The sequence below is a fragment of the Bos taurus genome, chromosome 12 (assembly GCF_002263795.3).
Source record: "Bos taurus isolate L1 Dominette 01449 registration number 42190680 breed Hereford chromosome 12, ARS-UCD2.0, whole genome shotgun sequence".
NCBI lineage: Eukaryota > Metazoa > Chordata > Mammalia > Artiodactyla > Bovidae > Bos > Bos taurus.
The window spans coordinates 50,612,055-50,639,063 of NC_037339.1; the positions used below are offsets into that span (position 1 = coordinate 50,612,055).

At 36.5% G+C, this 27,009-nt stretch overlaps 1 protein-coding gene across 5 annotated transcripts in view; it reads left to right on the top strand.

Annotated features, from left to right (window-relative positions):
* The window catches only part of UCHL3 (ubiquitin C-terminal hydrolase L3), a 49,099-nt gene that overhangs the window by 12,330 nt on the left and 9,760 nt on the right, over positions 1 to 27,009 (top strand). For 3 of the 5 annotated variants that reach the window (XM_059892040.1, XM_059892041.1, XM_059892042.1), the window contains 4 exons: positions 1,495 to 1,651; positions 2,003 to 2,088; positions 3,891 to 3,938; positions 25,483 to 25,752. In XM_059892040.1, coding sequence (XP_059748023.1) covers positions 1,495 to 1,651; positions 2,003 to 2,088; positions 3,891 to 3,938; positions 25,483 to 25,737 — 546 coding nt within the window. In that variant the 3' untranslated portion in view covers positions 25,738 to 25,752. 5 annotated transcript variants of the gene reach the window in all.

Consider the following 27,009-nt stretch of genomic DNA (forward strand, 5'->3'; position numbering starts at 1 on the left):
ATACTAATAGAAAAGGAACTGTCATGGGTACCTCATTTTGCTTTAAATAAAGTCAGTTACAGTGTTTTAAATATGCTTCATTGTAGTGCTTACCAGCCAATGAATCACAGGCGAAGAAGCTATAAATTCATTTCTCTCTCATATTAATATTTTTGTTGTCTCTTGACTCTGTGTTTTCATTGTAGTCTGCCATAATTGCTTTTCCTTTTCTCCTATACCTGCTCTGTGTCATTTCAGGATTTTTTTCTAAACATTAAATCTTAAGAAGTTATCACATCTCATTTTGCTTTGTCACCAAGGAGAATTGATATTAGACAACAACAATAACAGACTAAACTGAAGGATTGTATAAACATTTCAGCACAAGACCTTACTATTTTGAACCTTTCAGATTTTATCAGTTGGGCTATATGCCTGAATTAATGGTTCAGAATTTATTCAGAAAATATTATTTTAAAATTTGATTTAGAAGCACATTGACAAATTATTTTTTAAGGCATAGGTGCATTTGTTGTTAAAAGCAGTTCCTTAATTATGGGTTTTTAATAGACATCATTTATTTCTGTTATTGCAGGGGTCAGCAGACTTTTCTGGGAAGGGTCAGCTAGTAAATATTTTTAACTGTGCAGGCCTAATAATCTCTGCTATAACTATTTAACTTTGCCTTTTAGTATAAAGACAGCCATAGACAATACAAAGCTAAAACTTCATCTGTGAAACCAGGCAGTGGGCCAGATGTGGCCTGTTGCTTGTGGGCTATAGTAAGACTCCCTACGCTATTGGAATCTGAAAATTACAGGAAAACATCAAAACAATAAATTATCTTTCTTCTCTCTTCCTTCTCTTCACTCAGTTTTTAAAAATTCATTTTCTTCAGGTATAATTGGTTTACAACATTTTATTCTGTCCCCACTCATTTTTTAACCTCATTATTTTTAATGCTTTTTACAATTGAAAAAATAACTTGCTGGAGTTGCACAGCTTACAATGGTGGTAGGTTCAGGCAGTCAGATGTAGAGCACACACTTTTGACCTAATTGTACCGTATTGTTTTTACTGTCAGTTGTTATCGATAATGGTTAATGTTATGAATATCATATGCTTATAAATGTAGTGTGAATTTTGTTAATATGATGTAACAATACAGAAATGTGAAAAATAGAAAATAAAAATTCTCCAGTAATATCTTAGCCCAGAGATAACCTCTGTTACATTTTTTATATCCTTTATCACTTTTCAATGCATATATAAATATTTTAAAAACATAATTGAGAATCATATTAATATATACTGACCTAAAACCACTCTATAATAATGGGCAGATTTCTGAGTCAGAATATGTAAATCCATTGTATTCTTTTTAAAATGCTTTATAGTGTTGCATTAAGATATGCCATGTTAACTGTATCTCCACTGATGTGTAGAGTTTTTCCAAATTTACATTTGAGTCCTTAATGTATTATTTTTCACATGTAGACCTTTTTTTTTTAATAGTATGAAGTATTCAGAACAGAAGAAGAGGAAAAGATAAAATCTCAGGGACAAGATGTTACATCGTCAGTATATTTCATGAAGCAAACAATCAGCAATGCCTGTGGGACGATTGGACTAATCCATGCTATTGCCAACAATAAAGACAAGATGCACTTTGGTAAGCAGATTTTCATTACTGCTGTCTTCCTGCTCCGTAAGTTGTAAGTTAACTTACTGAGCAGTAGGTGGTGCTCTAGTTCTTTCTTCAAAGTAGTAAATAAAGCTTTCCTCCCTTCTTTCTTTTATAATGGGAGTGTACATATTTCCTACTAGGGAAAATATTAATCCTTCTGATTCTGCTGTATTGTTGATAAACAGAGGTGTAAGCCCTGTCATTTACCTTACATTCCTTATTTACCAATGAAAGGGTTTTAACCTGAAAAATAGTTAGCTTGCTTCTAGTATTTTCATGTCTCAGTCTCTTTGAGATACCTGGCCTTTTCAGTTTTATCATCTTTAATATTCTCAGAATCTGGATCAACCTTGAAAAAATTCCTGGAGGAGTCTGCATCAATGAGCCCTGAAGAACGAGCCAGATACCTGGAGAACTATGACGTCGGTACCTTTTTCTGCCTTGCTCTCATTTGTGGGCAAAGTTCTGTGGAATTATAGATTCTGTTTGGGAGTTTGTCTTGAAACTACAGTTTTGAGCAATTAAGGATTTGGTCGTATCCATTAAAAAAGGCCTTTTGTACTTTTCAGGTAACATTATCTGAAATAACCATAAATGTTGATAAAATGTCACTTCTCTTCTATGTGCAGAGCTGAATGAGAGAAAAAAGGCAGTTTGATTTACAAATTTATAAAATATCTTATAGTTGACCATTCCTTACCATTCCCTTCCTGTGGTAAATATGTGTTTGGCAATACCCTGTGTGTCTTTCACTGGGAATTTGGAACAAGGCTGAAGACCAATGAATGGAAAAAACAAAGGTTAAATGGCAGATGTCAGAACATTCTCTAGCTGTTTTATCAGTATAGTAATATTTTTTCATGTGTGAAGACACAGGCCACATAGTCTAGTTTAAAATGATTATACCATATCATAGAATTATTTGAGTGGTATTTACATTTATTATATTTGAAATCTATTTTGCTTTTGAAGGCTTTTTACTGACATTATTAAGTGGATTGTACATTCTTTGAAACTGTAAACAGTATTGTGTACAAATTACTTGGCTAAAACAATCTGTTATGCAGAGTTTGAGCCCAGTAAATCTATTGATTTGATTATGTTGTTTTAGCATTCTCATATACATTGATTAAGTTACTTTTCTTTAAAAAACCTGCAGATCTTGTGAAACATCTTTATTTTACATAAAAATAAACAACATAAAAGTCACCAGTAATCCCACCAGTGAGAGGTAGCCACCATTAATACTTTTTATAGGGAATATATAAGTATATACACAAAGTTTGATCACACTGTAATACTGTTTTATAACTTGCTTTTTTCACTTATCACAAACGTATTACATACCAGTAAGTATATATTTGACATCATCATTTAATGGCTGCCTAGCTTTCCATTTTGTAGTATTTTATTTAACTAATAAATTATTGAAGTTTAATATTTTCCCCTCTTTTTTCACCATTTAAAAAATACTGCAAGGTATATCATTGTAGCTAAATCTTTGCAAATATTAGTTATATAGTAGAGTTATAATTAAATATATAAACTAGAAAAGAAATTGATAGATCAAACAGATTGCATGTTTTTTTAAAGCTTTGATATTATTGCCAAATTGCCATTCATAAAGGTTGTACTTTCACCTGTAATTTACTTCTTTGTCCATTTCTCTTCATCTTTGCTAATAGTGGATATTATAAGAGCATTTTTTTTTCAAGTTCAGGAACCTGAAATCTCTAGCTTCTGATAAATGCATGCTTTTTGCTCCACATTTCTAAAGTGCTGACTGAAGCTGCATGATTAAGCGTAAATAGAGCTAGAGCTGCAGATAGCATGTAACCTGGAGAAAAAGATGAGCTAAGCTTTTTCAGTCTCTATCTGTGAGATGCTTACTTTATTCTAGTCTCAGTTGAATAAAGTGTTAAATGTTAGTTCTAACAGTTAAACAATGTAAATAACCCCCACTTACCACTGGCAATTGCAAATAAGCAGATACTCAGTTTCCTGAGGCTTTGGAGATTTGTGGGTTGGAAAGCAAAGCAATTCATTTGGTTACTCAGAAGTCATTCTTAAATATTTAGTGTTAAACTGTTCCAGAAATCTCCTCCAGTCTGTTGTTTCTTAACAAAACTTTAGATGTTAAAATTTAGCATTGTTGTTTTCATCCAAAAAGTATAATCAAAATATAATCATTTTTTCCTATTAATACCTTATATTCTTATTACAGGCCATTCGAGTTACTCATGAAACCAGTGCCCATGAAGGTCAGACTGAGGTATCTCACATTTTTCAAAACTTTTATTGCCACGTGTGAATTTAATCACAGTATTGTTGTATGACACGTAGTTTTGGAAAATTGCTTGGACTTTTTTTTTCCTTTGAGGGCATTTGCTTATATAAAAGTAGTCACGAAGTAGCCCAAGAATATGTGTTGACCAACCATGAACATGAACTTCAGTTAAGTCGCTCAGTCATGTCTGACTCTTTGCGACCCCATGAACTGTAGCACGCCAGGCCTCCCTGTCCATCACCAATTCCCAGAATCCACCCAAACCCATGTCCGTTGTGTCGGTGATGCCATCCAACCATCTCATCCTCTGTTGTCCCCTCTCCTCCTGCCTTCAATCTTTCCCAGCATCAGGGTCTTTTCAAATGAGTCAGCTCTCTGGATCAGGTGGCCAAAGTATTGGAGTTTCAGCTTCAACATCAGTCCCTCCAATGAACACCCAGGACTGATCTCCTTTAGGATGGACAGGTTGGATCTCCTTGCAGTCCAAGGGACTCTCAACAGTCTTCTCCAACACCACAGTTCAAAGCATCAATTCTGCAGCACTCAGCTGTCTTTATAGTCCAACTCTCACATCCGTACATGAGTACTGAAAAAACCATAGCTTGGATAAGATGGACCTTTGTCAGCAAAGTAATGTCTCTGTTTTTTAATATGCTGTCTAGGTTGGTCATAGCTTTTCTTCCAAGGAGCAAGCATCTTTTAATTTCATGGCTTCAATCACCATCTGCAGTGATTTTGGAGCCCAAAGAAATAAAGTCTGTCACTGTTGCCATTGTTTCCCCATCTGTTTGCCATGAAGTGATGGAACTAGATGCCATGATCTTAGGTTTCTGAATGTTGAGTTTTAAGCCAACTTTTTCACTCTTTTCTTTCACTTTCATCAAGAGGCTCTTTAGTTCTTCTTCACTTTCTGCCATAAGGATGGTGTCATCTGCATATCTGAGGTTATTGACATTTCTCCCAGCAATCTTGATCCCAGCCTGTGCTTCATCCAGCCCGGCATTTCTCATAATGTACTCTGCATCATCATGGCTCAGTTTCTGGCATCAGGCTCAGTTTCTAGCAAAAAACTGCAATATTCTCTTTACTTGGGAAGTCTGTTCTGGGCAGTGTAATGAACTTTACCATCTCTACTCTGTTAGCTAGTCATTTATTGAGCTAGGTCGCCTTTCTGCTTCTTCTCTTGCCCCTTTTTTCACAAGGGTCTCTTTTTCCTGAGGGTTTCCCTCATTCTCTCCTTCCAAACTTCATTCTCCCACTCTTGGGGGAGGTTTATCAGAAGGTTTTTCAGTCAAAATGAATAAAATTTACTTAAAATCATGTAGTGTATTTATACAACATTTAAGTGTTAACACCAGAGAATTATAGACTTTCTTCTTTCTTACCCCATGTGTGACTTGGAACCATGCTTTTTCATTTACAAAGATAACATTGCCTCTATACTTGAAAAATACTTTAAAATTACTGATTTAAGAGTACTGAACATACATATTCCCACCATCTTCAAAAAAAATTTTTTGAAGGAGAAAACAATTTGATACTATGATATGACTTCAGTTTTTTATAGCTCTGTTAACTGTGAATGTTTATAATAACATAAATAAACATAAACCTAGGAATTTATGTCCCTATAATTATATAATACCTTCTTGGTTGCTCTCAGGTTCTGCTTTCAAAGGTGTGAACCGTTGCTTTTTATTTTTTAAATTTTATTTATTTTTGGCTGTGCCGGGTCTTCATGGCTGTGCGGGCTTTTCTCTAGTTGCAGCAAGTGGGGGAACTGAGCCACCAGGAAGCCCCTGACCCATTGTCTTTGTGACTGAGTTTGTGCACACACCCAAAGGGCATGTCCAGGTGATTTCAGCAGCAGGTTGGAAATGAATGGAACGCTCTGCTTTTTGTATTGCTTTATATGATCTCATGCTGCAGCCCACGGTGTTGCAAAGACTCAGACATGACTGGATAACTGGAGAACAACAAGGATAGTATGTTGAGCATGTTCTTAATCTTCACTGTGCTTTGCCTTTTTGTTTGTAAATTTGTAGTGTTAAAATTAGCAATGTGATGAAGATCAGCATGAGATTATCATAAAATATGAAAACCATTATTTGTAATAAAGCAATTAAATACTTTAATACATGTTTACTTTAAAAGTTGTCTTTATAGTACCCTTTCTTGCCTTCTTTTTGGCTTTTATCCAAATTACAACTTCTTAACACCTCCTTCTAGATGATGTTCACATCTTTTTCTCCAGACTGAAACTTCTTGCCTTCTATGGGCTTTTTAATATGACTCTTACTATTTGCATTTTAGCTATTTTCATATTCTTTTTCATTTATTTAAGATGTGTATTTTCTCATATTTCAGTGGCTCTAAAATTATGGTGTATCTTACCATTGATGTCATAATTTACTTGGTGATATTACCTTCTTTAGTGGTACATAAATTAATACATCTTCAAGCCAGGGGTGCCTTATATGCTCTGAAATGTGGTGTCATATCTCTTGACTCTGGCCCTTAGACCTAGAATTGCTGTTGGATTCCTTTGAGTATGCTCCAGAGTACCCAACACCATTCCTGGTGCATAGGCACAACACATATTTATTAATTCTCCAGAATTAACTCAAAACTATCCTTGGTGGTGTAAGAACTACCAAAAAAGGCTAAATCTTGGTCTTCTGTAGTCCCTAAGAAAACCGAACATACTGTTAGCCACTATTCCTCAACAGGGCACTGTTAACATTTTGTGAAGAGTTCAGTTCTTTATTGTAGGGGTTCTTTTGTGCATTCCAAGGTGGAATATAGATTATTATATTCTAGTCATTATATGTCAGTGATTCCCAGTCACTGAGAGAACAAAACCCCATACCACACATTTCTGAATTTTAGTATCAGCCAGCTTAAAACGCCTGCACCAGGGACAGCTTTTATGATGTTTTATTTCTGGTTCATCTACCGCCTGTGGATGTAAGAGTCTTTGACATCTCATTATCTCCATTGCTCTCTATATTCCAGTACACTGTTTTTTTTGTCAGTTCCTACAAAGCACCTCTGTCTTTCCCATTTGTATTTGTTTGATTGGACTGCCATAACAAAATACCATAGACTTGGATGACTTAGCAAGCTTATTTTCTTTCTTTTTTTAAAATTAGTTAATTATTGTGTTTTAAATTTTTGGTTGCACTGGATCTTCGTTGCTGCCCGAGGGCTTTCTCTGGTTGCAGCTAGCTGTGGCTTCTCTTGCTGTGAAGCACAGGCTCTAGGCACACGGGCTTCAGTAGTTGCAGCTCTCGGGCTTAGTTGCTCTGTGGCTTAGTGGCTCTGTAATCTTGTCCCCTGCGTTGGCAGGTGTATTCTTATCCACTGTACCACCAGGGAAGTCCCGGAAATTTATTTGCTCACTGTTCAGTAGGCTGGAACTCCATGTCAGGATGCCGTCAAGGTTGGTTTCTGGTGGGGCCTCTCTTCCTGCCTTGTGAATGGTACGTTTTCACTGCGTCCTTAAGTGGCTTTTCTTTTTTGTGCACTTGGAGAGAGAAGTCTCTAATGTCTTTTCCTCTTTTCATAAGGATACCAGCTCTATAGGCTTAGGGTGTCATCCTTATGACCTCATTTAACCTTAATCACTCCTTAAAAGCCCTGTCTCCAGGCAAAACCACGGTGGGGATTAGGGCTTCAGCATATGAATTTCGGGAGAATACCATTCAGTCCCTAACACTATTTTTGTGCTTTGAAAGGGCCCAGTCTTTGTATGGATATACCTTCCTGTTTGCATAGTTGACACTCTCTCATCCTTTAGGTCTCACCTTAAAAGTCATTTTTCAGAGAGGCTTTCTTTCATTACTGTTAGTAGGGCCATCTCAGTGAATTTTATGTCATAAAATCCTTTTGATTTTCTTATTGGGATTTTAAAGTCTACAATATTTTTTTTGTTTGTTTATTCCATATATTTACTAGAATATGAGTCCCATGAGAATATGGATCATCTTTGTCATATTTACCTTGAATCTCCAGGATAATGCTTGGTGTATAGAGGCATTTATGAAAAATTGCACAGTATTAAGTAAGGAGCACAGGAGTAGATAGCTTAGGCAAGATACTTTCTTCAACGTAAAATGAAAATAATAGCATCTACCTTATGGAATTGCTGTGCAGATTCATAAACTAATCATATAAAGTTCTTAGAATAGTATCTGGTATTTAATGGGCCTTCAATAAATACTAGGTAGTAATTTTATTTTACTAGGCTTTCAGAAAAACAAATATGGATGGCAAAGGATGAAGCCGAACAGTAGAGTGAAGCCAGATCAAGGGGTGGCTTGAATTTTATAAACAACGGGGAGTCACCAAAAGTGGTGTGTTTCGTGTTCAGCATATTGAGTTTAAAGTGATTTAACAGGTCACCTATGTAGAAGCTGAATGTGGAATCTAAAGCTCCAGGGAGATACCTCGTGTCTTGTATTGGGTTGGCCAAAAAATTCATTCAGGTTTTTCTATAACAGCTTATGGAAGAACCTGAACAAACTTTTTGACCAACGCAATATCTTGTCTGGAAGTGTTTAGAACCGTGAGAATTCTACCAAGGGAGAATAGTGTGAGCCATAATAAACCCCTAGGGCACCTGAATGTTAAAGGAGTGGGTAGAAGAAGAGCTGGTAATAGCAGTGTAATAACAATCGACATCACTGATCACTGATACTCTCTTTCAGAACATTTTCATGGGAATGGAGTAGCTAGGAACCTTATTGCATGCGGAGATTTATAGAGTAATCGAGACATCAGTGAAGACAAGCCACCTAAACACAGTGGTCCTTTTAGAAACTAGCCCGTAGCATGCAGCCACAGAGTAGTTGCTCACTTGTGTGTTTTGCCACCCCATCATGATTGTCCAACAGACTTTGGCTAAGCCAGAAATTCGGACAGTAGCCCCACCTCATATACGCTTCATTAGCTTATACTGAAAGTTACTGCTTTCATGTTTCACTTGAGATTGGGAAAATAAAAGAACAACAACAGTGGGATATGAGGAGATTAAAGTGTTTTTTAAATTGTGAAGAAATATCAGCGGTGCTATAATGGAAACAACTTGCAAGTCAAATGTAAAGGAAAGAAAATAAAAATCCAAAAGAGTATTTTATTTGTCTTCAAACTCCAGTGTTATTTCATAGGTAAAGCAATTTCTAATGTTTGTGGTTTGTCCATATTAATTTAGGAGCCAGCCCAGGTATGAGTAGACATCTCCTGATAATTTATTGTTTGTTTAACTTTTCACACACACACAAAAAAACAAAACAAATTTATTGTATTACCCTGGAACCTCCATACAAATATATAGTAATATTGAAAAATAATAGAAACTGGCACAGTTGATTTATCTATGTATTTAAATAAACTGACCAATATGGAAAATGTAGCAAAATGCTTTTAATATTTGTGTTTATTTCCTTCACATCTTTTCTTAGGTATTTTATTTTAAACAGTTGGGGTCAAACACTTTTGTGGGATTTGTTTCTTAATATTTTATCATGAGTATTTTCTTATTTCATCAAAACCCTCTTTATAAATAATTCCTCATGGCAGTGTACTCTCATGTGAATGAATCATAATTTACTTTCTAGTTTCCTTAACTTTTGATATTTAGATGATTTTCAATTTTTTAAGCTAAAAATATAACTTCACTGAATATCTTTGTTTGTTGTTGTATTCATTCTAGGTCCTCTGTTTAAGGTTATTTCTTGTAAGTAGAATTACCTTGAATCAAAGGGATGAATGTTTTTAAAGTTCTTGTTACATAATATGAAATTACTGTCTTTCTTTCATTTGATTGACCAAGTGATTTGTTTGAGCACCTACTATGCCACGTATGGTACTAGAAACTATATATACAGAGATAAGTAAGATGCAGTTTGTGTCTTCAAGGATCTCTTATTTCAGTGGAGATAGTCTCAAAATTAGCTGTTGCCCATGTTGAATTCTGTTAAGTTTTGGCTTGTTTAATAGAGGGAAATAATATGGTTGATTGCTAAGATCATCTGAAGATCTATTGTTTTAAAAGTTTCTGAAATGAATTTCAACCATGAAATTAAATTGTAAATGTAATTTATTTTGGTTAGTGTTGTCTTAGAAGGTTCTTTTGACTGTTGGGTAAGCAGTGGGTAAATCCTGATTTCAGGTGTTTGTACACACAATTTAAGATACATTGTGTGTATATGTGTTTGTAGTTGGCTTTTCTGGCCCAGTCAGTGTGGACTGTGCAATGCAGGGAGAGACTGTGTCAAGTTTTATCTTCATTAGATGTTTAAGAATTCTTTGCCTGACTTTTCATTATTTTGATTATGTTAGAGTTACAAAGAGTCAAAATATTTACATTTATTTTCCTTTTTTTAGGGATTTATTTTCTTTCCTTTGCTTTGAAAAAAACTGAAAGTATTAGGAAAAAATTGAGTTCTTATATAATGTACAATTTAAATACCTGGTTGTCTTGGGAGAATCAGATAGGAACAGTAAATGAAATTCTGATGAAAAGTATCCTGCATTTTAAGGTGGATAGTTTTTTCAAGAAATCTGAAATTGCATCTTTCTGATCTCTTTCCCCCATTTATTTCCCATATCCTATTTTCTTTATTCCATTCAAACATGAACAACTTTATGTCATTCTTAAAATTGAGAAATGCTCTGGAACTTGTAATTTCATACTATTTTGCCTTTTTCTCTGTTTCTGTTATCATTTTTTCGGTACATCATTCCTGAATAGAAGCCAGTTTAGATTATGTATGGAGTTGAGTGGGAGAGCTAAATTTGAAGGTGGAAGTACAAATTAAAATTAGTCATCGTCGGGGGAAATATTGAAATGGTTCTTTTTTCTGGTCTTTTGTTTTCACGCAGTGATATTGTGCCTCCATACATGTAATCAGTTCTTCTTTATCTAATATCATTTGAAAATAGACGATGGTTAAGTAAATTAAATTTGTTATGGAAAGGGTCAGAATGTAGTTACTACTCTGTCCTGTTTACACTTTTTTCCCCTTTCTTTTAGGTTATCAAGTATTTTGTTCAAATGAGTTAAAGTAGTCTGTTTTTCCTTTTTATGCTTTCTACATCATCATCATTTTTTCTCCAATATCAAGGCTTTGGAAATGGAGATATATTACTCTTATTACTTTAAAGTAAGTTCTTACATGGAGTAGGAAATGGCAAGCCACGCCAGTATTCTTGCCTAGAAATTTCCATAGACAGAGGAGCTTGGTGAGCTACGGTCCATGGGGTTGCAAAGAATCAGACACGATTAATTGAGCACAAGTTCTTGTATTGAACTTATATTGAACATCGTCACTTTATTCTTCCAGACCTGACTAGAAGTAACTCTTCTATTTGAAAACATCTTCAACAATAAAAATAGAGTTGAAGTTGTATTTGAGGATGGGTTTGTATTTCTGTTTGTTTGATTTTAAACCTCAGCTTTCCAAAACAAACGGTTATTTTGAGATTTATTTGTTTTTGTTTGTAGTCAGTGAGAGTCTTATTTGGAGCTACTCTCAAATTGTAAAAAAAAAAAAAAAAGAATTTCTGGGACTTGTCTGGTCAGCTTAACTAAGCTTGAGTTTAATGTAATATATATATAGGTCATTATATTGATAGGGATTTCTGACATGGAGAATTGTAAATGGAAGTGAGAAAAAAAGTTGTTGAACCAGTAAGAGAAACAAATCTCTAAAGAATGTCCAGAAATCTGTGGGTATTTTGATTTATTAGGTGAGCAAAATGAAGACATTTGCCCTTTTCCATGGAACAAGTAGTCATATTTTGTATATTTTGGTATCTAGCCCATGTTTCACTTTGACTTCTTTGCCAACTGAACATGGATACTTTGTAGGAAATTTGCATTTTCTGCATGAATCTGGTTAATCCTATTTTAAATTTGTACCTCAAATTTAGTGTGATTTAATATATTACACTGAAATTTATTCAAGTCTACAGGAATCCCTTTGGAATTAATTTATAATTTTGATTCTAAACTTTTAAAGTTTTATATATGTGTATATACCCTTATACACATATGGCCACCTTTATAATTTTACTTATTTTCATGGCATTTGGCAGCCCTAGAGAAGTTCCTAATTTTTTTTCCTTTCCATGTGCCATTTTTTAGACTCAGTGGTGTCTTGAAAGTTTGAAAGGACATGTCCTATTCTGGAAGTAACTTAAATTTAATTTCACGATTAAGTTCATATTTTATCAACAAGTCAATTAAAAGAGTGATTTAGTAGGTAGGTATTCAGCCAAAAGATTCTCACCATGAGATACCTAGGGTTGCTGGAAACACTGGGAATCACTTTGGGATGTTACAGTATCAGTCATGACTATTCTTGTATCATTTATGGGTGAATGCAATTAAAATTGCTGACATACATATAATTTTCCAAGTATTCTTGTCAATCTCATTGCTTTTAAAAGTATATCTGTCTCCTTATAACCATGGTTGCCATTTATAAAATACATCTTAAGTGGTGGGCATTATACTCAGCACTGTGTGTATCCTATTCTAATCTTCTCAGTTCTGAAAGTTAGATACTACCCCATTTTACAGACTGGAAGACTAAAAAATTATTAACTTACCAAAGTCACGCAGCTTGTAAGTACTACCCATGCTCTTAAGGCAACAAAATGTATTGGTGAATCAAAATTGCTCAAAGAAACAAAAACAAAGTGAAGTTTTAAAAATTTTTAGTTTGTCCTAAAAGCAAGGTTAGATACAGCAAATAATTTAATACCACTATGTAATGAATTATAAATGACTTTTGGGCATTGTGCCGAATACTTTGTTCTTTGTTGCCCTTATAGCTAAGTTAGCTCTTAGTCAGTAGTAGATTCTTCCCTATGTTAAACCTAAAAACTTACCCATAAAACACAACCAGTCTTTTGGTAATTATGTTATGTATATTTTGGAAAATAGTCATTAAAGTGTCTACCAACCAACGATCCCTTTATATTTAGGAAATTACATGGTTATAATGATATTTTTCTTAATAACGGGTTGCCCTTTTAAATGGGAAAACATTTTGGGTGTAAGCCAAAAATCTACTTACTTTATTTTAACATTTTAGAATAATTTAGATTTAAGCACTTAAGATAAACTATCAGTTGATTTCTTAATAGAGAATTAATATTAGTCCAACCTTCTGCCCCCTTTGTTAAAAGGTCCATATCATTTCTTTTTAGCATTTATTGCATTTCTAAATCTTTAGTTATTATTAAGCACTTTAAAGAGTAATCTCTTAATTTTTCATACTCACAGAGACATGTATACTAATTGAAGGAAAAGTAATTTGACTTTTTAAATCACACACTCAAAATAAAGTCTTTTTATTAAAGGCTTGAAATATTTTTTAAGTCTCCATGGCATTTCTAATTTTGTGGTTATTAAACAGTTTATAGAGTAATTGACTCATTTTTTTCATATACAAAATGACATATGCATTAACTGTGAAAGGAAAGTAATCTGACCTTTTAAGACCCAGATTTTTTTTTTTCTGAACTAATTATAAGTCTGAACTCCTTACTGCAAAATTCAGACTTAAATTGAAGAAAGTAGGGCAAACCACTAGACCATTCAGGTATGACCTAAATCAAATTCCTTGCTATTACACAGTGGGAGTGACAAAGAGATTTAAGGGATTAGAGCTGATAGATAGAGTGCATGAAGAACTATGGACAGAGGTTCGTAACATTGTACAGGAGGCAGTTATCAAGACCATCTCCAAGGAAAAGAAATGCAAAAAGGCATAATGGTTGTCTGAGGAGGGCTTACAAATAGTTGAGAAAAGAAGAGAAGCTAAAGGCAAAGGAGAAAAGGAAAGATATACCCATCTGAATGCAGATTTCCAGAGAATAGCACAGAGAGATAAGAAAGCCTTCCTCAGTGATCAATGCAAGGAAATAGAGGGAAACAATAGAATGGAAAAGACTAGAAGTCTCTTCAAGAAAATTAGAGATACCAGGGAACATTTCATGCACAAATGGGCACAATAAAGGACAGAAATGGTGTAGACCAAAGAAGCAGAAGATGTTAAGAGGTGGCAAGAATACACAGAACAACTATACAAAAACCTTCAGGACCCAGATAACCACAACGGTGTGATCACTCACCTAGAGCGAGACATCCTGGAATGTGAACTCAAGTGGGCCTTAGGAAACATCACTGTGAACAAAGCTAGTGGAGGTGATGGAGTTCCAGTTGAGCTATTTCAAATCCTAAAAGATGATGCTGTGAAAGTGCTGCACTCAATATGCCAGCAAATTTGGAAAACTCAGCAGTGGCTACAGGACTGGAAAAGGATTGGATTTCGTTCCAACCCCAAAGAAAGGCAATGCCAAAGAATGTTCAGACTACTGCACAATTGCACTCATCTCATATGCTAGCAAAGTAATGCTCAAAAATTCTCCAAGCCAGGCTTCAACAATATGTGAACTGTGAACTTCCAGATGTTCAATCTGGATTTAGAAAAGGCAGAGGAACCAGAGATCAAATTGCCAACATCCACTGGATCATAGAAAGAGCAAGAAAGTTCCAGAAAAACCTCTACTTCTGCTTTATTGACTACCCCAAAGACTTTGACTGTGTGGACCACAACAAACTATGGAAAATTCTTCAAAAACCAGACCACCTGATCTGCCTCCTGAGAAATCTGTATGCAGGTCAGGAAACAACAGTTACAACTGGACATGGAACAACAGACTGGTGCCAAATTGGGAAAGGAGTACGTCAAGGCTGTATATTGTCACCCTGCTAATTTAACTTCTATGCAAAGTACATTGTGCGAAATGTTGGGCTGGATGAAGCACAAGCTGGAATCAAGATTGCCGGGAGAAATATCAGTAACCTCAGATACAACAATAACACCACCCTAATAGCAGAAAGCGAAGAGGAACTAAAGAGCCTCTTGATGAAAGTGAAAGAGGAGAGTGAAAAAGTTGGCATAAAACTCAACATTCAGAAACCTAAGATCGTGGCATCCGGTCCCATCACTTCATGGGAAATAGATGGGGAAACAGTGGAAACAGTGTCAGACTTTATTTTCTTGGGTTCCAAAATCACTGCAGTTGGTGATTGCAGCCATGAAATTAAAAGATGCTTGCTCCTTGGAAGAAAAGCTGTGACCAACCCAGACAGCATATTAAAAAGCAGAGACATTACTTTGCTAACAAAGGTCCATCTTGTCAAAGCTATGGTTTTTTCCAGTAGTCATGTATGGATGTTAAGAGTTGGACTATAAAGAAAGCTGAGTGCCGAGGAATTGATGCTTTTGAACTGTGGTGTTGAAGAAGACTGTTGAGAGTCCCTTGGACTGCAAGGAGATCCAACCAGTCCATCCTAAAGGAAATCAGTCCTGAATATTCATTGGAAGGACTGATGCTGAAGCTGAAACTCCAATACTTTGGCCACCTGATGTGAAGAGCTGACTCATTTGAAAAGACCCTGATGGTGGGAAAGATTGAAGGCAGGAGAAGAAGGGGGCAACAGAGGATGAGATGGTTGGATGGCATCACTGGCTCGATGGACATGAGTTTGAGCAGGCTCTGGCAGTTGGTGATGGACAGAGAAGCCTTGCATGCTGCAGTCCATGGGGTCCCAAAGAGTAGGACACGACTGAGCCACTGAACTGAACCATAAGTTTGAAAATAGAAAGATTTGAGCCATTGATTGGGAATACAGATAGAGATAGTAATAGGTTTGCCTCTACGAATAAGGTAGTTGGCAGTTGACAGGTGGGTGGATTTGTATGTGATGAAAACACTGAAATATGAGTCAAGAGTCATGGGTTCTGCCTCTGCCTTTGGTCTCTACTTACATGCTTTGGGCAAGTCAGCTGAGCCCTTGTGCCTCTGAAAAGTGCTAACACGGTCATGATGCTTATGGACTGTATCCAACCTGATTTATGTTTATTGATATTTGCTTTGATCACCTATGTTTTCTTAATCTGAAAAGTCTGAACATATGTAAGGAGTAAAAATATAGCCTATGCCAAATGTGAATAGTTCTAGTAGAATATGTTCTTTCTCTAGAAAAATATGAATAGTCAAGGGCACTTAAAATTCACCTTAAAATGTCAGTTTATGAAACTAGCTCAAAATTTTACTGTAATACATTATATACAATTCAGTTCCTCGAAAGAATGAGATTATTCGATAATTAGTTTGGTCACTTAAATAGTATTTCTGTTGCTTTAAAATGTTTTGAGTTAATACTTTTTATTATTTTTATGATCCATTTCAGGGCATATTTAGACTCTACATACTAATATATTGGTAATTCAGTACTCAGTTGGAAAAGAGACCAGGGAATGCCTTTTATTATATTTGTCGGCTAATATAATCACAGGAGAGCTTGAATTTTCCAAATGCTGCAACCAACATGAAATTCTAGGGAAATACTTGATGAGAAGTCAGTTTAATAATGGGACTAATAAATTAAATGAGGAGAGGTTTCCATATATGTGATTTTTTTTTTCTCTTTATGAACATTGGATTATGTCCCCTTAGCTCTAGATTGTTTTGTTTTCATCCTTAAATACTCAGTTGGGGTTTCAGGGTGGCACCTTTCCCAGAGCCAGGACTAAGTCTGTCTTGGTTAAGATCATATCTCTGTTCCCATCATAATACTGGATCCAGTAGGGTTCAAAAATGCTTAGGGAATGGATAAATGAAATAATAAATTATATTAATACTAAAAAAAAAATAGCTAACTGTAATTTTTTTAAAACTCAGAGGATTTAAGTCATAATCAGAATGGTTAAATTAAAATCTTGAAAGTCTATACCTAATTCATTTGTGCAGAAATGGTTTGTTAAGCATTTAATTCCTAGGGTTTCTGAAAAGGCTATTCTGGGATTTTCCAAACTGTAATGAAGAGATAGGTTTATATTGCATGGGCAGTGGTATGTATGAAGTCACTGTACTGTTGCAAACCCCCACAGTAAGCAGAGGGGGCATGGGTTCAGTGTTAATGTTCTGGCAGATATTGATATTATTAATAATCTAATGAAGTACATAATTTTTAACAATTTCAGATTCCTCTACCAGAGCTGAAAAACTGAGGAAGTGAGTTCTTTATTCAGATGCTCCAAAAGTGAGCTCTTGATTAAAATCTTCTGAAAGACTCAAGAATAAATTGTCAGTGTCTGATCTTTTCCAATTAGTATGGAAAGGAAATTGGATATTTATTCTGAAGATTCTACTCACAGTTTAAATTTTCATATTTGAAAGCAAAGCTGACTTAGCTGTCAATGCAATTGCTTAAGTAACTAATCAGATCAGATCAGATCAGTCGCTCAGTTGTGTCCGACTTTGCGACCCCATGAACCGCAGCACGCAAGGCCTCCCTGTCCATCACCAACTCCCAGAGTTCACCCAGACTCACGTCCATCGAGTCAGTGATGCCATCCAGCCATCTCATCCTCTGTCGTCCCCTTCTCCTCCTGCCCCCAATCCCTCCCAGCATCAGAGTCTTTTCCAATGAGTCAACTCTTCGCATGAGGTGGCCAAAGTACTGGAGTTTCAGCTTTAGCATCATTCCTTCCAAAGAAATCCCAGGGCTGATCTCCTTCAGAACGGACTGGTTGGATCTCCTTGCAGTACAAGGGACTCTCAAGAGTCTTCTCCAACACCACAGTTCAAAAGTATCAATTCTTCGGTGCTCAGCCTTCTTCACAGTCCAACTCTCACATCCATACATGACCACTGGAAAAACCATAGCCTTGACTAGATGAACCTTTGTTGGCAAAGTAATGTCTCTGCTTTTGAATATGCTATCTAGGTTGGTCATAACTTTCCTTCCAAGGAGTAAGGGTCTTTTAATTTCATGGCTGCAGTCACCATCTGTAGTGATTTTGGAGCCCAGAAAAATAAAGTCTGACACTGTTTCCAATGTTTCCCCATCTATTTCCCATGAAGTGATGGGACCAGATGCCATGATCTTTGTTTTCTGAATGTTGAGCTTTAAGCCAACTTTTTCACTCTCCACTTTCACTTTCATCAAGAGGCTTTTGAGTTCCTTTTCACTTTCTGCCATAAGGGCGGTGTCATCTGCATATCTAAGGTTATTGATATTTCTCTCGGAAATCTTGATTCCAGCTTGTGTTTCTTCCAGTCCCGTGTTTCTCATGATGTACTCTGCATATAAGTTAAATAAACAGGGTGACAATATACAGCCTTGACGAACTCCTTTTCCTATTTGGAACCAGTCTGTTGTTCTATGTCCAGTTCTAACTGTTGCTTCCTGACCTGCATACAAATTTCTCAAGAGGCAGATCATACTACAATGTAAAAGTTGGTGAATATGTCTTTGATCTTTGTAATTCTAAGAGAGAGCCTATGAAGTTTAAGATGCCATAATAGCATTCTTCATATCAAAGTCTTTTCATCTCTTAAAATAATATTACTTGAAGTCCTTTCTGAATTATAAACTTTTCATTGGAATTGAAAATATTTATGATGTACACTATTATGTCTGTTTTACGAGTTAAATTATCTTTATAAATTGTACAGTTGGAGAAAATTTGTATATATTGTATTCCTATAGCTTTAAGCAATAGAAATAAGCAGATGTAAAAATTTAAAATTATTGGTTCTCATGCTTAACATCTGAACATAGTCATTTACTGGCAAAAACAATACTTAGTATGCTAGCAATATGATAGTAGATAAAAGATTTTCCTAAGTGCATCACAAAGCAGTTATAAGTAAGAGAGTCATAATATAGTAATGTATTTGATACTGTAGAATACTTGCCAAGTAGAAATACATGCATACACTCATGAGCTTTCGTGCATGAAACTTATTCAGGAGGTTGTGCTTTTGAACATATCCTATCTTTCATTCCTTTTTCTTGTATATGGAAAACATGATGAACAAAAAGGGCTAAAATTACCCATAGATAATCTGATCGTGTTCGGGAAAAAATAGTATCTTCATCTTTATTGTTTTTTAACAGTTTTTCTTTTTTTTTTTAAAAAAAAAAAAAAGCATTGTTTAACACTGGCTCTTAGCTGCGACATGTGGGATCTAATTCCTTGACCAGGGATTGAATCTGAGCCCCCTGCATTAGGAGCACGGAGTCTTACCCAGACTGGACCACCAAGGACGTTCCCCTTAACAGTTTTTTGGGTTTTTGTTTTTTAAAGATAATTTTCTTTCTTTGTTTATTTTTGGCTGTCCTGGGTCTTCGTTGCAGCATGGACTTTTCTCTATTTGCAGCGAGCAGGGGCTACTCTTCAGTTGCAGTGTGCGGGCTTCTCATTCCAGTGGCTTCTCTGGTTGTGGATCCAGGCTCTGGGGCACACAGGCTTCAGTAGTTGCAGCTCCCAGGCTCTAGAGCGCAGGCTCAGTAGTTGTGGTGTACAAGTTTAGTTGCTCCATGGCTTGGGGGATATTCCTGGGTCAGGGATCGAATCCATATCCCTTGCTTTGGCAGGCAGATTATTTACCATTGAGCCACCAGGGAAGCACATATCTTCATCTTTAAATAGAAATGATTGTAAGTTCTACCTTAGTGGGATCATTGTAAGAATCTGTATAGAACATTTGGTATGCAATGGTAAGCACTCAGTGTTAGCTGTTAATATTGTTGACTAATGAACATCTGAACTAGTGTGACTATTTACTACTGCGTGTGCTTTATCACTCAATCGTGTCCAACTCTCTGCAGCCTCATGGACTGTAGCCTGCGAAGCTCCTCTGTCCACGGGATTTTCCAGGCAATAATACTGGACTGGGTTGCCATTTCCTACTCCAGGGATCTTCCTGACCCAGGGATCAAACCTGTGTCTGTTGTGTCTGCTGCATTGGCACATGGATTCTTTATGATTAGTGCCACCTGGGAAGCAGTTTATTTTAATATGTTAAAGGCTCAGGTAGAAAAGGTAGACAATATGTACCAACAGATAGGGAATATCAACAGAGTTGGACACTATAAGGAAGAATCAAGTGGAAATCTAGAAATTAAAAACACAATACCAGAGACAAAGAATGCCTTTAATGGGTTTGCCAATAGACTCAACAAAGCAGAAGAAAATATGTGAAGTAAATGTGAAAATAAATTGTGAAATTTCTGCTTTATTGACTATGCCAAAGCGTTTGACTGTGTGGATCACGACAAACTGTGGAAAATTCTGAAAGAGATGGGAATACCAGACCACCTGACCTGCCTCTTAAGAAATCTATATGCAGGTCAGGAAGCAACAGTTAGAAGTGGACATGGAAAAACAGACTGGTATCAAATAGGGAAAGGAGTACGGCAAGGCTGTATGTTGTCACCCTGCTTATTTAACTTATATGCGGAGTACATCATGAGAAACGCTGGGCTGGAAGAAGCACAAGTTGGAATCAAGATTGCTGGGAGAAATATTAAGAAGCTCAGATATACAGATGACACCACTTTTACGGGAGAAAGCGAAGAAGAATTAAAGAACCTTTTGACTAAAGTGAAAGAAGAGAGTAAAAAAGGTGGCTTAAAGCTCAACATTCAGAAAACTAAGATCGTGGCATCCCGTCCCATCACTTTATGGCAAATAGATGGGGAAACAGTGAGAAGACTTTATTTTTTGGGCTCCAAAATCACTGCAGATGGTGACTGCAGCCATGAAATTAAAAGACTCTTGCTCCTTGGAAGGAAAGTTATAACCAACCTAGACAGCATATTAAAAAGCAGAGATACTACTTTGCTAACAAAGGTCTGTTTAGTCAAGGCTATGGTTTTTCCAATAATCATGTATGGATTTCAGAGTTGCTATAAAGAAAGCTGAGTGCCGAAGAATTGATGCTTTTGAACTGTGGTGTTGGAGAAGACTCTTGAGAGTCCCTTGGACTGCAAGGAGATCCAAACCAGTCCATTCTAAAGATCAGTCCTGGGTGTTCATTGGAAGGACTGATGTTGAAGCTGAAGCTCCAATAGTTTGGCCACCTGATGCAAAGAGCTGACTCATTTGAAAAAACCCTGATGCTGGGAAAGATTGAAGGCAGAAAGAGAAGGGGATGACAGAGGATGAGATGATTGGATGGCATCACCGACTCAATGGACATGAGTTTGGGTAAACTCCAGGATTTGGTGAGGGACAGGGAAGCCTGGTGTGCTGCAGTCCATGGGGTCGCAAAGAGTTGTATACAACTGAATGACTGAACTGAACTGAACCCAAAGTGAATCATGAAAATAAAAAATCATGGGGAAAAAAAAAAACCTCCCAGATTATCCAAAAGCCGTGGGTCAGTTTCAGATGATCTAATATGTGTAAGTAGAATCAGAAGCAAAAGAGAACGGTGGGTGTGAGGAGTGGGCATATAACAGACGAAAAATATGTTAATAGTCAACTATTTTACAAAAATTAATTAAACACATCAAACCACAACTTCAAGATTTTCAAGAGAGCAGTAGATAGGATAAATACCTCTACCCACCAAAACACACATACACATATACACCAAGATACATAATATTCACATACACACACATCCTGAGATGCATAATATTCAAACTGCTTGAAACCACAGATAAGTAGAAAATGTTCATTGTGGCCAGAGAAAAAAGATATATTAGATACAAAGTAGCAAAGTTAAGAATTACAGCAGGCTTGTCTTCAGAAATTATGCAAGCCAATGAAATTATTTTTAAAGTTCTAAAAGAAGTATTTGAAACAAAAATATTTTTCAAAAATAAAGGAGAAAGTCTTTTATACAAACAAAAACTGAGAGAATTCATTACAAGCTTACCTGCACTACATATTGGAGGCACACATGAGAGCATCAGCAATGGAACAAGTGAAGGTAAATATAAAATACATTGTGTTTTTTAAGTTGTTCTAAAAGATGACTAAAAGTGCACATGGTCTGGATCAGAAAATCTTGGCAAATTTTTTTTTAATTTAAATTATACAAAGAACGTTTTCTAACTACAGTGGAGTTAAATTAGCGATTAATAGCAATAAAAAGTATCAGAAATTTCCAAATATTTAGAAATTAAGCAGCACATTTCCAAGTAGCTCATAGATCAAAGAGGAAGTCACCAAGAAAAATAGAAAACATATTAAAAACATTACTTTAATTGAATATTAGTTGATTTATGATGCTGTGTCGGAGAAGGCAATGGCACCCCACTCCAGTACTCTTGCCTGGAAAATCCATGGACAGAGGAGCCTGGTAGGCTGCAGTCCATGGGGTCGCTAAGAGTCGGACACGACTGAGCGACTTCACTTTCACTTTTCTCTTTCATGCATTGGAGAAGGCAATGGCAACCCACTCCAGTATTCTTGCCTGGAGAATCCTAGGGACGGTGGAGCCTGGTAGGCTGCCGTCTATGGGGTCACACAAGAGTCGGACACGACTGAAGAGACTTAGCACGATGCTGTGTTAATTTGTGTACATCAAAGTGGTTCAGTTAAACATATATATTTTTTCAAACTATTTTCCATTATGGTTTATTACAGAATACTGAATAGAGTTCCCTGGGCTCTACAGTAGGATCTTGCTGTTTCTTTTTTATATGTACTATCTGTATTTATATGTAGTATTTTACAGTTTGTGTCTGCCAATTCCAAACTCCTGATTTATCCTGATTTATCCCTCCCCTCTTTGGTAACCATAAATTTATTTTCTAGAAAATATTTTGAGTGAAAACAATTTAAATATATTAATTTACAAGTTATGGCTAAAGCAAATTTATAACATTAAGTTATATAAGTGCTTATAGTAGGAAAGAAAAGGCAGGGGTTAGAGAAAAAAAAAAAGAAGAAAAAAAGCAAGTTAAACAACTTAAGCAACTTAAACCTAAAGCATGCAGAAGGAAGAAATAATTGAAAGTGAAAATCAGTGAAATTCATTATTCTAGAGGTCCTATAGCCAATGCAGTAAGGCAAGAAAAGGAAATAAAGGGCGTATGGATTGGAAAGGAAGAAACAGATGTCTGTATTCACAGAGAGCATGAATTTTTATTTTAAAAATGGGGGAAGGGTTTGTGTGTAAACGTCATAAAAGATCAAGGCTATTGGAGCTGCCTCCTTAAAGGATACTAACAAGACATGAGAAATTCAGTACCTGCTCCCAGATTAGATCCTGAAGACAAATGCTGCAAAGGATATGAATGGATCAACTGACAAAATTAAAATATGGATGAAAGGTTAGACTAAAGTCTAATGTGACACCGAACTTACATCCATCCTAGCATAGCTCATATCTATATGAAATTTTGCAGATGATAACTGCTGTTACATAAAAGTATTTGAGGGTAAAAGACCATGATATATGTCACTTACCCTCAAATGGTGCAGGAAAGAAAAAGGTCTGTGTAGAGAGACAGGAAGAGAGAGTGTAGGTACAGATGGTAAAGGAAATTAGGATAAAATGTCATAGGTAGATCTAGGTGTTTCCTGTATACTCTTTTTATTTCTATGAAACTGAAAGTGTTAGTTGCTCAGTTGTGTCCAACTCTTTGCGACCCCATGGACCGTAGCCTGCCAGGCTAATCTGTCCATGGGATTCTCCAGGCAGGAATACTGGAGTGGGTTCCTGTGCCTTCCTCCAGGGGATCTTCCCGACCCAGGGCTTGAACCTGGGTCTCCCACACTGCAGACAGATTCTTTTCTGTCTGAGTGACCACAGTAAGCACTCAATAAATACTAGTAATGCAGCCCATTGTGTGTGCAGCCTGTCTGGGCCTTCTGTGTTGCCCTCAGACTATGTTTGTGAGAGCAGACACTGTATTATATATACTTTGTTCCCATGAAGAGCCAAGTAAAGCATTCATTTGTGTATTTCTAACTGATTGATTATTATGAGCAGCTAAAGTGTTCACAAACAAGTTTAAAACCCTCATCACAATGATAGCTTTAAGTTGTTGTATTGTTTACAGAGATCAAAAGTGCTAAGTAGGATCATAGAATTTTCAGGGTTGAAAGAATCTTAGAAATCATTCAGGGAAAATCCCTTCATTTTCCTTAAGAGAATAAGTCTTGGTTAGTGAAACCCATTATCACTAGTGAAGTCGCTTGACTCTTTGCGACCCTATGGGCTGTAGCCTACCAGGCTCCTCTGTCCATGGGATTTTCCAGGCAAGAGTACTGGAGTGGGTTGCCTTTTCCTTCTCCAGGGGATCTTCCCTACCCAGGGATCGAACCCAGGTCTCCCACATTGCAGGCAGATGCGTTACCCTCTGAGCCACCAGGGAATTCATACCACTATTCTTTTTTACTTCTCACTATGATTGTTAGTGACTATAACTTTATCATACTGCTTTAAACTTAGTTTCATGTACTGGTATCATTTATTGGAGGTGACAGTTGTCAAATTGTCATTTGGATTACCATGAATAGGTTACTTACTATTCAGCGTGTACATTTCATGGGAAACTCTTGGGTCAGGTTTGCCTTTTGTGGTACAGTAGTGTTTGGTAGGATGTTTCCCAAAAATCTAACTTTAAGAGGATTACACCTAGGAAGCCGGTCTTATAAATTAGTATTAAAATCTTTTTCTTGGCCACTTAGGCTATACACCCTGGTGATTAAGATCATTGGATTCTAGAACCAGATTTCCTGTGTTTGAATCCCAGCCCTGCTACTTCCTGGCAGTGTGACCTGGGTTATGTTCCTTCACCTCTTTGTCCTGATTCCTCTTTTGTAAAATGAAAATAATTACAACAACTGTCTCATGGGTTACTGGAAGATTAAATGAATTAATTCAGGTAAAGTGCTTAAAAGGATGCCTGGCACAAAATAAACAATGCATATTTTAACTAATACTAAAGTGAAGTTGCTCAGTCGTGTCCGACTCTGTGCGACCCCATGGACTGTAGCCTACCAGGCTCCTCCGTCCATGGGATTTTTCAGGCAAGAGTACTGGAGTGGGTTGCCATTTCCTTCTCCAGGGGATCTTCCTAACCCAGGGATCGAACCCGGGTCTCCCACATTGTAGGCAGATGCTTTACCATCTGAGCCACCAGGGAAGTCCTCCTAACTAAAAGATGGCTAATAAGCCATGATAGTTTCCATTTAACTTGTCAGCATAAGAGGATAATTTATGCATGGCATCCTGTTTCTGACAGATTTTGAAGTGGCATTTTTTTATCACTTATTCCTTCTAAGAAAATCTTTTTACCAATGCCTATCACCATGCAGTTTTCTTTTACATGTAAATCTCTGTATGTGTTACATGTTTTGTGTGTGTGTTCTTTTTTTAAAAGAATTTGCTGTAATAATTCCTATTAGTGGCTTTTAAGTAATTCCATGAATCTGTGCTATACAAATGAGGATATGTAAATATTTTAGATGTGCATTGAATAGAAGCTGTGGAATATAACCTGATACCGTGGTTATGTATTTCCACTTTATATGCCTTTACCTAATGTTCATTTGCGATCCTTTTCTAGATTATGACTGGTTAAAAGGTACTAGACCATATAAATCGAAGTCTGACCATACGTTGCTTTTAAGAATAACTGACCTCCCAGTGACGTGGTCTAAGTAAAATGTTCTCTTTTTCAATTGTGTAGTCCTCCTCGCCATCCTCATCACAGCCTCATTCTAGCCACTGCAGAACGAAGGCCTCATCATTGTGTCACCATGCATCCCTGCCCTGGGTCAAACGTAACCATGTAGGCCCTGCAAAGGCTACCAGTCCATCTCTCCGTCTTCGTCGCTGGCGACCCTTCTTACGTCTGCCATCTTTGGGTCTCCATTCTGTTGTAAGTGTAGTCAATCTTCCATCTCTTCTTCCAGTGACAGGGGTAGTCCATTTTTTCCCTTAAATTTCTTCAGTCTTCAGAGTGCTTTTCTCTTGGTTCATCAGCCATGAGCTTTTTCTCCCCTGATAAGATTGCAAGCATACCTCTATGCTTTGCAGTTCAGCTTGACTTTCACCAGCGCCTTGGTGAACATCCATCTTTCCACTCCATATCCTGCCAACATAAAGGTGCTTGTCTTTTGATGAGTGCTGATCGACTTTCATGATAATGTTTAAGTTCCGGTCAGTTGTTCAAGTGAATATGTATTCTCTTACCCTTCATCTTTCCAGTTTCATTTAGTTGACTCAGGTCAACAAATGCTGTGTGCCTTCTGAGTTCTTTGCCATCTCTTACTTTATTTTTTTTTCATGTTTCTGAACATGACTTTAGTCTCTTTGTCATGCTCTGGGGTTACTTTTACTTACTCTGTCCTTAATCTAATCCTTCATGGTGTAGGGTGTTCATCTAAACTATTTTATTCCCTGAGGTGGCTCAGGTACTTGGTTTAATCTTGATCCAATCTTTCCTGCCTATTCAGTTTCTGAAGATCTTTTCTCAAGCAGGAGGTGAAGATTTTCTTGTGAATTGATATAGAATTCCCACAAATTTCACAATTTCTCCTCCTTAAGTTGGTAATGTTAGCAAACTGCTAAAAAGTACATTTGTTCTTGTAATTGTGCTAATTATCTTAAATGTTGAGGTTGATGATGGAATTCTAATAATTCTCATAATTGAAATAAAATGCAGGATTAGGCAACTATAGCTCTTGTCTTTCTGATGTTTTAGAAAATGGTAATGAGCAGAGCCTACCTAGAAATGCTACATCTGAAAGATTTGGTGTATGCCATACATTTATAAGAAACTTAACACTTGAGGAAATCATTGTGACTTTTGAAGCCAGAGGAAGTCTGATTACACATACTTTAATGCTTAAAAAAATTAAAAATTGGTGTCAAACATTCTTTCCTTCTGCTTATTTACTGTTTTAGAGCTATTCCTCTAAAGTAGAGTCTTGGCACTTTTCCTTAAACATCTTCCATCAGATACCAGTGTGGTCACCAAAATAGCCTTTCATCAACAGACTGGTATCTCTCTGTTTCATTATCCTCATCGGGTCACAAACATGCATTTGTCATTTTTATTTATTTATCCACCTGATGTTTATTGCTTTCCTACCGTGCCGTACACGGGCACAGTAGGAAGACATGCAAGTGAATCAGATGATCAGAGTAAAACCCTAATTTATAAATTCTTACTTGGGCATAATTGATTCTAAATAGGAATAAATTCCTTTGT